At 44.7% G+C, this 12,757-nt stretch overlaps 1 protein-coding gene across 2 annotated transcripts in view; it reads left to right on the top strand.

The window, feature by feature from the left end:
* Positions 1-5,081: 5,081 nt before the first annotated feature.
* Positions 5,082-12,757, top strand: part of LOC135217253 (GTP-binding protein 1-like) — a 108,904-nt gene continuing 101,228 nt past the window's right edge. The window contains exons 1-4 of one of the 2 annotated variants that reach the window (XM_064252982.1): positions 5,082-5,339; positions 5,858-6,002; positions 6,370-6,630; positions 6,883-7,074. In XM_064252982.1, the coding sequence (XP_064109052.1) occupies positions 5,128-5,339; positions 5,858-6,002; positions 6,370-6,630; positions 6,883-7,074 (810 nt within the window). In that variant the 5' untranslated portion in view covers positions 5,082-5,127. The remainder of the gene's footprint in view (positions 5,340-5,857; positions 6,003-6,369; positions 6,631-6,882; positions 7,075-12,757) is intronic. The other variant, XM_064252983.1, reaches the window with a different exon arrangement.

Here is a 12,757-nt window from a genome sequence, read left to right as displayed (position 1 = left end):
CACTGATGACAGTGACCATCTGGTTCACCAGGCAGTTACGAAGGTTTCTGGGCAACCTCGTGCAACTGCGGTTAAGCCTAAGAGTTTAGCTAGCGCTTCCTCGGCTGCTAAGACGGCTGCTCCATCAAAGCCCCGAGGAAAGACTCTTCCTGCTTCAACTTCTGGTAAGGGAGGCCGTAACCAGCCCTCCTCCCAGCCCTCCTTTCCCCGGGGAGGTGCTGGGAAGAAGTCGAAGCGAAGTGGGAAACGCTAGGCACGGCGTTCCCCCTCACCTGCTGCCGGAAGTGGGGGGGTGCCTAGCGAGCCATTGGCAGCTTGGCAGCGCTACGGTGCTGAGACCTGGATAGTAGACGTCCTTCGGGAGGGATATCTGCTACCCTTTGAATCTCGGCCACCCCTCACCTCCAACCCGGTCCATCTTCAGACTTATGTACAAGGATCCTCAAAGGACGACGCTCTTCGACAGGAGATCAAGACCATGCTGACCAAACGAGCTGTAGAAGTCGTAGTAGATCGGTCACCGGGCTTTTACAGCCGCCTTTTCTTAGTGGAGAAGGCATCGGGGGGCTGGCGCCCGGTGATCTCTCTCCCCGTCCCTTTTGAACCGATTTGTTCGCCAGACTCGGTTCAAGATGGAGACGGCACGTTCCGTGTCGACTCCATCAGGGAGAACGATTTCATGCTTTCGGGTGGACCTGAAGGATGCGATTTTCAAATACCCATTCCATCAGTCCTCCAGAAAGTACCTCCGCTTCATCTTCGACGGGACGGTGTACCAATTCAGGGCACTTTGCTTCAGTCTCTCAACCGCCCCACAGGTGTTCACGAGAGTGTTCACTCTGGTGTCTGCTTGGGCCCATTCGCACGGGATACGTCTTCTTAGGTATCTCGACGATTGGCTGGTCCTGGCGAGCTGCCGCTCGCAGTTGCTGCAGGACAGGGATCGACTTCTAAAGTTTTGTCGCGATCTGGGGATCGTGATAAACTACGAGAAGTCCGATCTCGAACCCAAGCAGAAGATGAAGTACCTGGGTATGCTGATCGATACGGTAGCAGCTCAAGTTCGCCCCGCAGACTTGAGGATCAGCAGATTCAGGGAGGCAGCCGGCCGGTTCCTGTCTCGGCAGGAACAGGCAGCTCAGCAATGGCAAGTCGTGATCGGCCACCTGTCGTCACTCGAGAAGTTAGTTCCTCACGGACGTCTCACCTGCGGTTCTCTCCAGTGGAGACTAATGGAGAGTTGGTCACAGGTAAAGGATCCACCTTACTTCCCCGTGTCCCTCACGGAGAATGTGAGGCAGGACTAGCTGGTGCTCGACGACAGGAACCTCTTAAGAGGAGTGCCTCTACGCACTCCCCCCCCCCCCCCCGGAGATTGTTGCTGTTTTCAGACGCATCAACCTTACCGGGATGGGGCGCACACCTGGAGGCGTTGCTGGCTGCAGGTGTGTGGGACCATCACGACAAGCACCTTCACATCAATGTCCTGGAACTCAAGGCGGCATTTTATGTTCTCCAAGAATTCCAGGACCGCTTGGTGGACACTCAGTGGTGTTGATGTGCGACAACACCACAGTAGTGGCATACGTCAACAAGCAGGGGGGCCTTGTGTCTCTCCCGCTACACCAGTTGACCGTGCAGGTGCACGAGTGGGCCACGGCTCACTCAATAGAGCTGTCAGCACGCTACATTCCAGGCAAGAGGAATGTAGTAGCAGACAAGCTCAGCCGTCGGGATCAGGTGATAGGGACCGAGTGGTCCCTACACCCAGAAGTGGCGGAAAGGCTCTTCAACCTGTGGGGGCGTCCAGTCATAGACCTGTTTGCCACCCGGCACAACACAAAAATTCAGGTTTTTTGTTCAGCCGTGCCGGACCCATGGGCAGCTGCAGAGGACGCTTCTTTAACACCCCTGGGACAACCTCTTCGTCTACGCCTTTCCTCCCTTTTGTCTGATTCGGAAAGTGATCAGCCGAGCGCTGGTCACTCCCAATCTCAGGATGATTCCTGGTGGCTCCCAAACGACCTCAAGCCGTTTGGTATCCGACCTGCTGGCTCTTCTTGCGGAAGAACCGAGAGAGATGCCCCACTGGCACAACCTTCAGCCCAGCCACACGTAGAACGGTACCACCGAGCAGTCCAGTCCCTACAACTTCATCACGGCTGGCTGTTATCCACCATCTCTTGCGAACGAGAGGCTTTTCTCGCAGCGCAGCAACAGAGATGGCTGGACACGTCCGACAGTCCTCTGCAGCTGTGTACCAGGGAAGTGGGCCGTCTTCTGTGGTTGGTGTCGTAGACGGGGTCTATCTCCTCTCAGAGCCACTCTTCAGCAGGTAGCGGATTTCCTCGTTTTTCTTCGCCGAGAGAAGCTCCTCTCAGTACCCACAGTTAAAGGATATAGAGCCGCCCTGGCTCTTGTCCTAAAACTGAGGGGACTGGACATCTCGAACTAGCACGTTTCGAGATCTCCTTGCTTATGAGGAGCTTCGAAAGGTCTTGCCCACCCAGGGAACTCAGGCCCTGAGTGGGATGGTGACTCTCGTCCTTAGGAGTTTGACCTCGAAGACCATTCGAGCCACTCCGAGAGTCGTAAACAAACAGGGATCTGACCCTCAAGACCCTTTCTTTTCTTGCTGGCCCTTGCATCGGCGAAGAGAGTAGGGGAACTTCATGGTCTTTCCTTCAATGTTAAACATTCCAGGGGATGGGGATCTGTGACGCTCGATTTCGTCCCGAACTTCGTAGCTAAGACTCAGAATCCGTCGATCCCTGACGACAGGTTCGAGTCTTTCACGATCCCCTCCCTAATGGATTTCACCGACAACGATACGGATGAGATGCTGCTTTGTCCTGTGAGGGCGCTACGGTGCTATCTGAAGAAAACTCGACACTCAGGCCTGAGTGTCGACGCCTCTTCGTTAGCACTGGGGTTACCAAGAAAGAAGTATCCAAGAACACACTTTCTTTCTGGCTGCGTGAGATGATCAGGAGAGCGTATGAGGCTGATGGTAGTGACGACATCCGTACGCTCCGACCGAGAGCCCACGAAGTCAGAGGTATTGGACCCTCTTTGGCGTTCCGTAAGAACTTCTCCGTGGCGCAGGTCCTGAAGGCAGGTGTCTGGGCCAACCAGACTACCTTCACGTCCTTCTACCTTCGGGATATTGCCCACAAGTCCTTGATACTTTTTCCTTGGACCTGTGGTGGCTGCTCAACACGTTGTGTAAGCTTACCCAGCACCGAGCAGGCAGAACAGCATCGATTCCTGGTGTGACTGTAGGAATGAATGTGTGAATGAGAGTGCGACTGGCTTCTCTTCTCCATCTTTCTCTCTCTCTACCTGTGGGCAGAGGGTCACGGTCGTCACCATGCTGGAGAGGATTTCGATGCAGGTAAGCTACTTGACCGAGCCCCAATCTATCCCTTTAGTTAGGGATAGAAGCAAATATCCTCCACTCCCTCCAACAAGGGGGAAGGAGTGTATGCCTACTTGAGACAAACCCATAACTTTATGTTGGCTCTTGGAAAGGAGCAAGTTCTTGCTTGCTGGTACAACGAGATACGCTGGCCTCTCTCTTAGTACTTGGCTCAGAGGTCTGACCATTGATCCTGCGGTGCACACCCCGATCAATCGGACAGAGGTTTGGATCCCTCCCTTGCTCTTACGACCAGGGAGGCATTCCAAGTTGGACGAACACCAGTCGTTCACCAAAAAGGACTCAGATTCCTCCCACCAAGAAGTGAGTCTTCCTATTGTTAAAGGACCGAGGGTTTGTATTACATATCGGAACAAATGACAATTTGTCGAAAATTGCATTTTTCCTAACTATACAAACCTGAGGTCCTTTACATATAGTCCCACCTCATACCACCCCTCACTCTGCAACTTTTTGCATGGGCCTAAAGCAAAAGTGATTCTTCACCGCGCGCACGATCGGACAAGCAGTTAACTACTGTTCTTCCCTTGTTCGTAGCTTACGACCGTCCCAGCTGCCGCTAGTTACCTTCCTATTGTTAAAGGACCTCAGGTTTGTATAGTTAGGAAAAATGCAATTTTCGACAAATTGTCATATTACGGGGCCCCCACTGTATAGGGTCTTTGTTACTTAGTGGAATTTGTAACTTCTCAGAAAACCAGATCCCAAAGTGTTTGCTCAGTTGAGGTGATAAGATAATTATATTGCATATACATAGAAGCCCATAATTTATACAGTGGACCCCCCGTATTCGCATTCTCCGGATTCACGGACTCACTCATTTGCGTATTTCTCTCGGGAACATTTCTCCGCATTATTCGCTGAAAATTCGCATGTTTGCGTTATTTTTCTATGAGAAATATCCGTAAATTTCTTGTAAATTTCATCATTAAATGCACTTTTTGTGATAAAACTATTAAAAAAACCACGTACCACGTATGAAAATTTGTAGTGGGTTTTCTTGAGTTTTAACTAGCAAAATAGGCTGTTTTTAGCATTTTTATAGGGGTTCCAAACATTCACGGGTTCTAACTATTCACGGGGGGCTCTGGTACGGCATTCCCCCGCGGAAGATACGGGGAACCACTTGTACTATGTAGTATAAGATTTTATACAGGCTCTACGACAGGTTTGGCTTACGTTGTTCTGAGGTTGAGGAGCTTTTCAATTGTATTCATCAGAAATTATTTCCAGGGTTACGATGCATGTTCCAGGGTTACAACGTCTACACCGCTGATCTGACAGAAGAAATATGACACCAAAACGGCAAAATAATCAATATTTGAAGTTTTTTTTATGAAAAATGAAATAAGAATGCAATTTACATAGTTTTGAGTGCACCGAAAGCATTAAAAGTAAGGTTTTCTTAGGATTTTTGACGATGTTCCGGCTTACGACGATTTTCGGCTTACGGCGCATCTCAAGAACAGAACCCGTCATAACCCGCGGACTGCCTGTACTATGTAGTATAAGATACACAACCAGCCCGAGAAGAGCCGTTGTTAGGCTCAGAGGTCTGGATAAACAAATCCTTTAAAATAATAATAAGTATAAGATATTACATAGGTCTTTTATTTCAACTGTTGTTCATCCGTCAATTTCATTCCTTATTATCTTTCCAGGTTGGAGCGAACGCTGGTGTTGTTGGTATGACGAAAGAACACCTGGGCCTGGCCTTAGCTCTAAACGTCCCTGTATTTGTTGTAGTTACCAAAATTGACATGTGCCCGCCCAATGTCCTACAGGATACTCTTAAGCTTCTTCACAAAATTTTAAAGTCACCGGGATGTCGGAAGGTTCCTCTGTTAGTTCGCAATGCTGAAGATGTTGTTGTGTCTGCGACTAATTTTGTTTCAGAAAGGTATAGTGATGAGTGATTTTTGCTCCTTTATTATTATTGGGTCTAATGCTTACATAGCATTTGCTGAATTATACTGCAGTGAAAATGCTATTTTGTGTGTTAAGTGATTTAATGTTAATATGGAAATTATATGTCAGAATTGGGAATAACGAGCCTCATAAATAAGCTAGTATTTCCTGTTTATGAATTTACTGATGATACTTGGTATAAAATGACTCATTCTTACTAATGCTAGGTGGACAATAACTTGCAGTTCAGAAATCAACTTTATGGAGATTTCACATACAGACATTACATTGAACATCAAAGAAAACATTGCAGATATTTTTTTAGAATTGTGTCCAGGATTATATTATTATGTTGTGGGTAGAGCCCTCTGGTTTTTAAATACCTGATTTTGCAGAGTTAATTCTTTATCATCAGCATTTAACAGGTTTTACATCTGTAAATACTGTAGCAATAGATGTTGCATCATTGTAACTAACTTGCTTTCTAATTATGGAAATCTTATTTTTCAGATTATGTCCAATATTTCAGGTCTCAAATGTATCTGGAGACAATCTTGACCTCTTGACCATGTTCCTTAATCTTTTATCGTCTAGAACGCCGCAAAATGATAATGAACCGGCTCAATTTCAGATTGATGACACTTACCAAGTTCCAGTAAGTCTTTTTATGACTTGTATTTAAGGTTTTCTTTTGTTTATTTTATGTGAAACTATGGTAGGAATGCATTAGTTCCCATTTTATTGAAGTTCATATTTGTAACCAAAATCTATTACTGTGATGAATACTTGTAGTGATTAGGATAAGAACTACTACAGCAGTATTATTAGCATTGTAGTAACAGCAGTTTGCCTAATTTCCTAATTATTTTACAGGGCATTATGATTATTACTATCATTGTTATTAAGTAGTTTAACCTGTTTATTGTTTAGGAAATATATCTTTCTTGTAGAGAAATGTTACAGGGTCAAAGAATTGTAGACTGAAACCGAGAAGTATTTCATGAAGACTTCCCAAATTTCAGGGCGTGGGTGTGGTAGTATCAGGGACTTGCATGAAGGGGGTCATCAGAGTCAATGATACCTTATTACTAGGACCAAATGGTCTGGGCGATTTCATCCCCATGCCTATCAAGTCTATTCATCGCAAGCGTATGCCAGTCAGGGAAGTGAGAGGGGGCCAGACGGCATCTTTTGCACTTAAGAAAATTAAAATTACAGAAGTGCGCAAGGGTCAGGTGCTTCTTGACCCTTCTCTAAACCCATCTTCATGCTGGGAGTTTAAGGTAAGGAACTGGACTTTGTTATGTGACAGTGCCTTTATGATAATGAGCAATACTGTTTGACCAAGTTTGATTTAATATTTTGCATTTATGGGAAACTTAAGTTATAAAGGTCTTGAGAATTGTATATACCATGAGTTTTCTCTGTTTTTTCAGTACATTGTGTAACATTATATGATTACTCCCCAGCAGGACATCTTGGCAAATAGTGTGAAATAATTTAGATGATTTAGTCATTGACTGAATTATTTTTAGGGAGAAATATTGGTTTTACATCACCCAACAACCATCAGTACAAAATACCAGGCTATGGTCCATGTAGGATCAGTTCGACAGACTGCCTCTATAATCTCTATGGATAAGGAGTGTTTACGAACAGGAGACAAAGCACAAGTGATGTTTCGCTTTATTAAACATCCTGAATACCTCAAAAAGGGCTTGAAGATGGTAAGAACCATATAGTTTCTTTATCTCATAGATTAGCTCAAATCTAGAATCTTTTTGTAATGTACGTTTAATTCTTTTGTGCATAATCTTGTATGATTTTGGGATGAATCTCAGCTACTGCTAAAGTTAACTGACATGTCCCTGCTGATAGGCGATTTGGCATTCAAACAAAAGATCAAATGGCTGCCGGATGACTCTAGTACACCTGTTCTCCACCAGGTGTTTCGAATGTTTTAGCTCATGTCAGAATTCTCCTTGCTGCCATTGTGTATAGGAACTTGTTATTTCATGGCTGTTTGCTGCTATCACAGTACTGTACATTTATTTTTCCTAGGATGCCTCCACTAGAATCAAGGATAAGAACGTCAGGTTTTGTAGGAATGATTACTACGTTAGCAGGATTTTGATTTTTTTAGGAGATACACTGCCTTATGCTGGCTGCAATGGTATAGGAGTCATCACGTGACGTCATCATATCTTTCCCGAACAACAACATAGCTGGTGGGCAAAAAGCCTTTCCGCTTCTTTACTGCATCAGACAAATGTTGACTTTTCAAGTTAATCTGCACCTTATTTCTAAGCAATGGTTCAATTGTGTGTTGTAGGATGAACGAATAGATGGGGAAAGGGAAGCCTAGTATCTTGGCATCGTATTCCCAATGGAAGTAACAAGGAAAGGAGAAATAAGTGGCTGGCAGCCACTCACTGTCCCAACTCGTGCAAGGCTTAATGAGAATTGGGATGAAAGAGAGCAGTGGGACAGATCACTTCGTAACCTGGCCGAAATTGCTCAGGAGGTGTAAGGTAGAGAGGATTTGCTCAGTAAATTAGTAATATTATTACTCAGTTCAAATGACCCACACAATAGCCCCTTGATGTCTATACTACCATTAAAAATTTGTCTGCAAAAAACTGCTGAGATCAAACGTTCCAATATAATTTTTTCTCTCAAACTTTTAGCAGCATCCCGCAGACGGCGATCGATGATGTCACTTTTATATAAGTTCCTTGGTCTGTAAGGGCTTCTGCTAAGAGGAGAGGTTGAAGGGTGTCAGTGGTGTGTACATTCCCAAGGCTTTCTTGTTTCATTATCATCTCCATAATAAGAGGATGGAGATAGAATACCTTACAGAGATAATACTGAAACAAGAAAGGCTTGGGAATGTACATACCACCGACGCCCTTCAACCTCTCCTCTTAGCAGAAGCCCTTACAGACCGAGGAACTTATAAAAGTGACATCGTCGGTCGCCGTCGGCGGGATGCTGCTAAAAGTTTGAGAGAAAACGAAGATATCACCGTCAGGAGAGCCGACAAGACCGCAGCCCTAGTACTTATCAAGACTACCGAATATAGACAAAAAATCGACGAGATCCTCACTGATACCACTAAGTTTCTACGCATTACTAAGAACCCCGTAGACGACATAAAATGCGAAGCCAATAGGATCATAGAAACTGTCAACGCAGCCACAAAAGCCTTACACCTATCTAGTATTTCTGGAGATTACAACCTCGGGTACATCTACGGTAATGTAAAAACTCACAAACATGGAAACCCTTTAAGACATATCATCAGCCAAATACCAGCACCCACACACCACCTTGCTAAACAACTAAATACTATTCTCACCCCCTACATCCCGAGCACACATAGTTTGAAGTCGTCTACGGAGTTCCTGCAAGCCTTAAGATCTGCGCCCCCTGGAGGCAGTATTGCATTAATGGCTGTAGAGTCGCTGTTTACTAACGTTCCTGTGGATGAAACCATTGAAATGATCCTTGAACGTGTCTACAGAGACCCATCCACCGACCCACTGAATATTCCTGAGCACGCCCTTCGCTCTCTGCTGGAAATATGCACCAAGAAGGCTCCCTTCATTAACCGCCATGGCCATATGTACTTACAAATCAATGGTGTAGCAGTGGGATCCCCCCTCGGGGTCTTGTTTGCAAACTTTTATATGGGCATAGTGGAGGAGCGTGTCTTTAGGAGCATTAGGAAATCATCTATATATGTAAGATATATAGATGACACCTTCATCCAAGCAGGAACAATGGAGGAGATCGAGGAAATACGTCAAGCCTTCCATACCCACAACCGTTTACGATTTACCATCGAATATAGACGTGATGGCCGTCTTCCCTTCCTGGACATCCTGGTTGAACAGAAGGAGGGTGCGTTCGCTACAAGGGCCTACACGAAGCCCACGAACCTGGGAATGTCTGAACAGCGAGAGTGAATGCCCTGAACACTATAAGGACACCACCATCAGCGCCTACGTCAGGAGAGCTCTTTCCCATTGTTCAACATGGGCAGACGCCCATAAGGAGATGGAACGTGCAGCCCAGGTCCTAGTAAACAACGGACACACCAACCGCAGCATCCAGAACGTCTTCAGGAATAGCATGGAGAAATGTTACCTACAGGAACCCCGCCCAGACCCCCAGCAGAAAATTAAATTTTTCTAAAAGGGTACCTTCCATTGGCAATATAAAGAAAACGAGCGAGGCCTACGGGGAATAATCAAGAATCACGTTTCCCCGACCGACAACAACATGCAGATCAACTTGATCATATTTTATACAAGTAAGAAAACATGCAGCCTTATTACGAAGAATAACCCCTCACTGTCGCAGGATCCCTTGAAGAGGACGAACGTCATCTACAGATACACGTTCCCAATCCGAGGATGCCTCAGAACTTACATCGGGATGATGTCAATGCGCCTCTCCAAGAGGATCTCCTGTCACGCGCAGGAAGGAACAATATTTAATCATGCAAGGACTGCTCATAATAAAAGAATCCGCTGAAGCGACATAGTCGGTAACTTCGAGGTTATCGACCAAGCACCCGATCTATGTCGTTTGCGAATCTTAGAAGCGCTGCACATTGGGAGGGAGAAGCCCAGTTTGAATGTCACACAGGAGACCTTCCTCCTCCCCACCGCCGTCAGGAGAGCAGCAGACAATGCCCCACGACGACCATCGCACCAGAGGGATCCTGAGGATGATAGAAGCATTAGCTCTTATCCTGAGGACGTCCCTAGTAACCCTGAGGGTGATCAAAGCTCAAGCTCTCGCCCTGAGGAAGACCTGGTAGCACGCCCTTTGAGGGGGCCTCCACCATCACCAATAAGAATGAGGCTCCGCCCACGAAGAGGACAGCCAACCAGCAACTGGCCCCCTGATGACATCGCTCGTGATGTCACAGGTATTGCCCAATGAAAAGTGAGGTACCCATTTCTTCAAACCACCCGAATGCAATAAATAGCGTGAATACATCTGACAGATCATTACACTCAGCGATCCCGTCCTGAAGATGGCCAAACGAGGTGGCCGAAACATGTAGACGCCTTTAAAAACCAGAAAAGAAGAAAAAAAAAAACAAGGAATAACGGATAGACCCCTGACGACTACGGCCTGTTCCCGACCTACGAAACGCACCTGTATACCTGTTGACGACCCCAGCCTGTCCCTGATAACCAGTTTGCCTTTGATAACACCAGCCCGAAATTCTGTTGACGACCTACAGCACAATGAATATTGGACAGCTGCTTCATAATACCAGCGTGCCAGAAAGACAAATCATAAGGAGAATTGAAAGAATATTTTATAAAATAAATTCTGCGAATTCTGCCATTATTTTTAATAAATAATAATAATAATAATGATAATAACATAAATGTAATAACAAAATTTGTATGTGATAGCATTTTAAAGAAATAATCTTTCCATTTCACTGAGATGAGAGAATTTTTATGGTACATGTACTATATGCTTATTAATATTTTCAAATAATAATAATAATGATAATAATAGACCAGAAAACTAGGAAAAGCATGATAATACACAAAGCACTACACCCAAGAGCAAATACAGAGAGACTATACATAACACGAAAGGAAGTAGGAAGAGGACTATGTACTAAGCATAGAGTACTTTTGTCAACACAGAGAGCAAAGCACTGGGGCAATATCTGAAAACAAGTGAAAACGAGTGAAGAGATATGGAATAAAGACCTGGCTTTTTTTTACGCTGATGGTCTGGTGATTATTGTTGAAAATGAGGAGGACCTAAAGAGAAGGGTTGGAGAGTGGCAGGAGTCTTTAGAGAGGGGAGGCTTAAAGGTGAATTTTAATAAAACAGAGGGTTTGGTGAGTAGTGAGGAAGATAGAGACAGAATAGAAATACAAGAAAGAAGAGGTATGATTAGAAAACGGGCGGAAAAGTTTAAATACTTATGATCTACTTTAAGCCAGGAGGGAGGTTGTAAGGCTGAAGTTGACAGTAGGATAAAAGTTGCGTTGGGGAAGTGGAGAGGGGTGGCTGGATACTGTGTGATAAGAAAATGCCAGTCAAGCTAAAACTCAAGATCTATAGCGCAGTGATGAAGACCAGTGTTAATGTATGGATCGGGAGCATGGGCTTTAAGATGAAAAAAAGGGAAAGTAAAGCTTGAGAGAACAAAGATGAGAATGCTGAGGTGGATTATGGGAATATCACTGCTAGAGAGATTTGAAAATGATGAAATGAGAAGGGCATGACTATTAAAGATTACAGAGGTGATAAGAGAGTCACAATTGAGTTGGTATGGGCATGTGTTGAGGAGGGATGATGAGGAGGGAGTAAATAGGGCTTGGGAGGAACCTGTTAGAAGAAGAAGATCGAGAGGGAGACAGAGAATTAGATGACGAGATAAAGTGAACGAAGATATGGAGAGAAGAGGTTTAGTGGAGGATGATGCCTTTAATAGAAGGCAGTGGAGAAGGCGCATCAGGCAACTGCACGCTTAATGTAGAGTTAATGGTGGGAAAGTACCGTTAGGACTTGTATTATACCATGATAAATATAGATCGAGGATACTGTTAGGTATATCCGAATAACACAATATGAATGCTTTTACTCTTCAAGGATCAGTTCAACACAACATTGTTCACCATAACACAGAACATAATAATTTTAAAGCCACAAAGAGGCATAGAAAGGGATCCATAGACAGCTACTGCATGCAGATAAACTGGGATTTGTAATAGAAATGGAGAAAGACTGCTATTTTTCTGTGCCTTTTTTCATAAGATAGCAAATGGAACGGAGAAGAGAGGAGGGATTTTTGTACATGCAACTTCCCCGGCAAATATATACTTAGCTTATGTCTCTGACGTCCGACAGAAATTCGAATTTCGCGGCACACGCTGCAGGTAGGTCAGGTGATATACCCCCCTGCCGCTGGGTGGCAGGAATAGGAACCATTCCCGTTCTAGAACCAGATTTTCTCTGTCGCGGTAGTGTCAACATATGTTGTTGCTACCTCCTGACTTGATTTTCGTTTTTTCATCGCCATCGATCTTCTGGCTGTCTTTTGCAGGGAAGTAACTGGTCTTTCGGTTCGGCATACGCTTTTATAAGCTTTTTATGAATTTGGCTTCGAAAATTTCGAAGAATATATGACGTGTAACTACCGAAATTTTCGGTAGACACTCACATAGTTTGCAAGAAAGGGAAATATTAATATTTATTCATTAATACGTGTAATAAGTGTTAGAATTGATTGAGGAAATATACTGACTTCCTACTTTAGGGAGTCAGTAAAGCATGTAACTAGATACGTTTCTTTTAAAAGTTTTTTGGAAACTCGTACTAACGAGCAATTAGAGTATTAACAATACTGGTAGTGTTGCATCC

The sequence above is a fragment of the Macrobrachium nipponense genome, chromosome 7, assembly GCF_015104395.2.
Source record: "Macrobrachium nipponense isolate FS-2020 chromosome 7, ASM1510439v2, whole genome shotgun sequence".
Classification (NCBI taxonomy): Eukaryota; Metazoa; Arthropoda; class Malacostraca; order Decapoda; family Palaemonidae; genus Macrobrachium; species Macrobrachium nipponense.
This window is presented reverse-complemented; position numbering and strand designations above follow the sequence as displayed.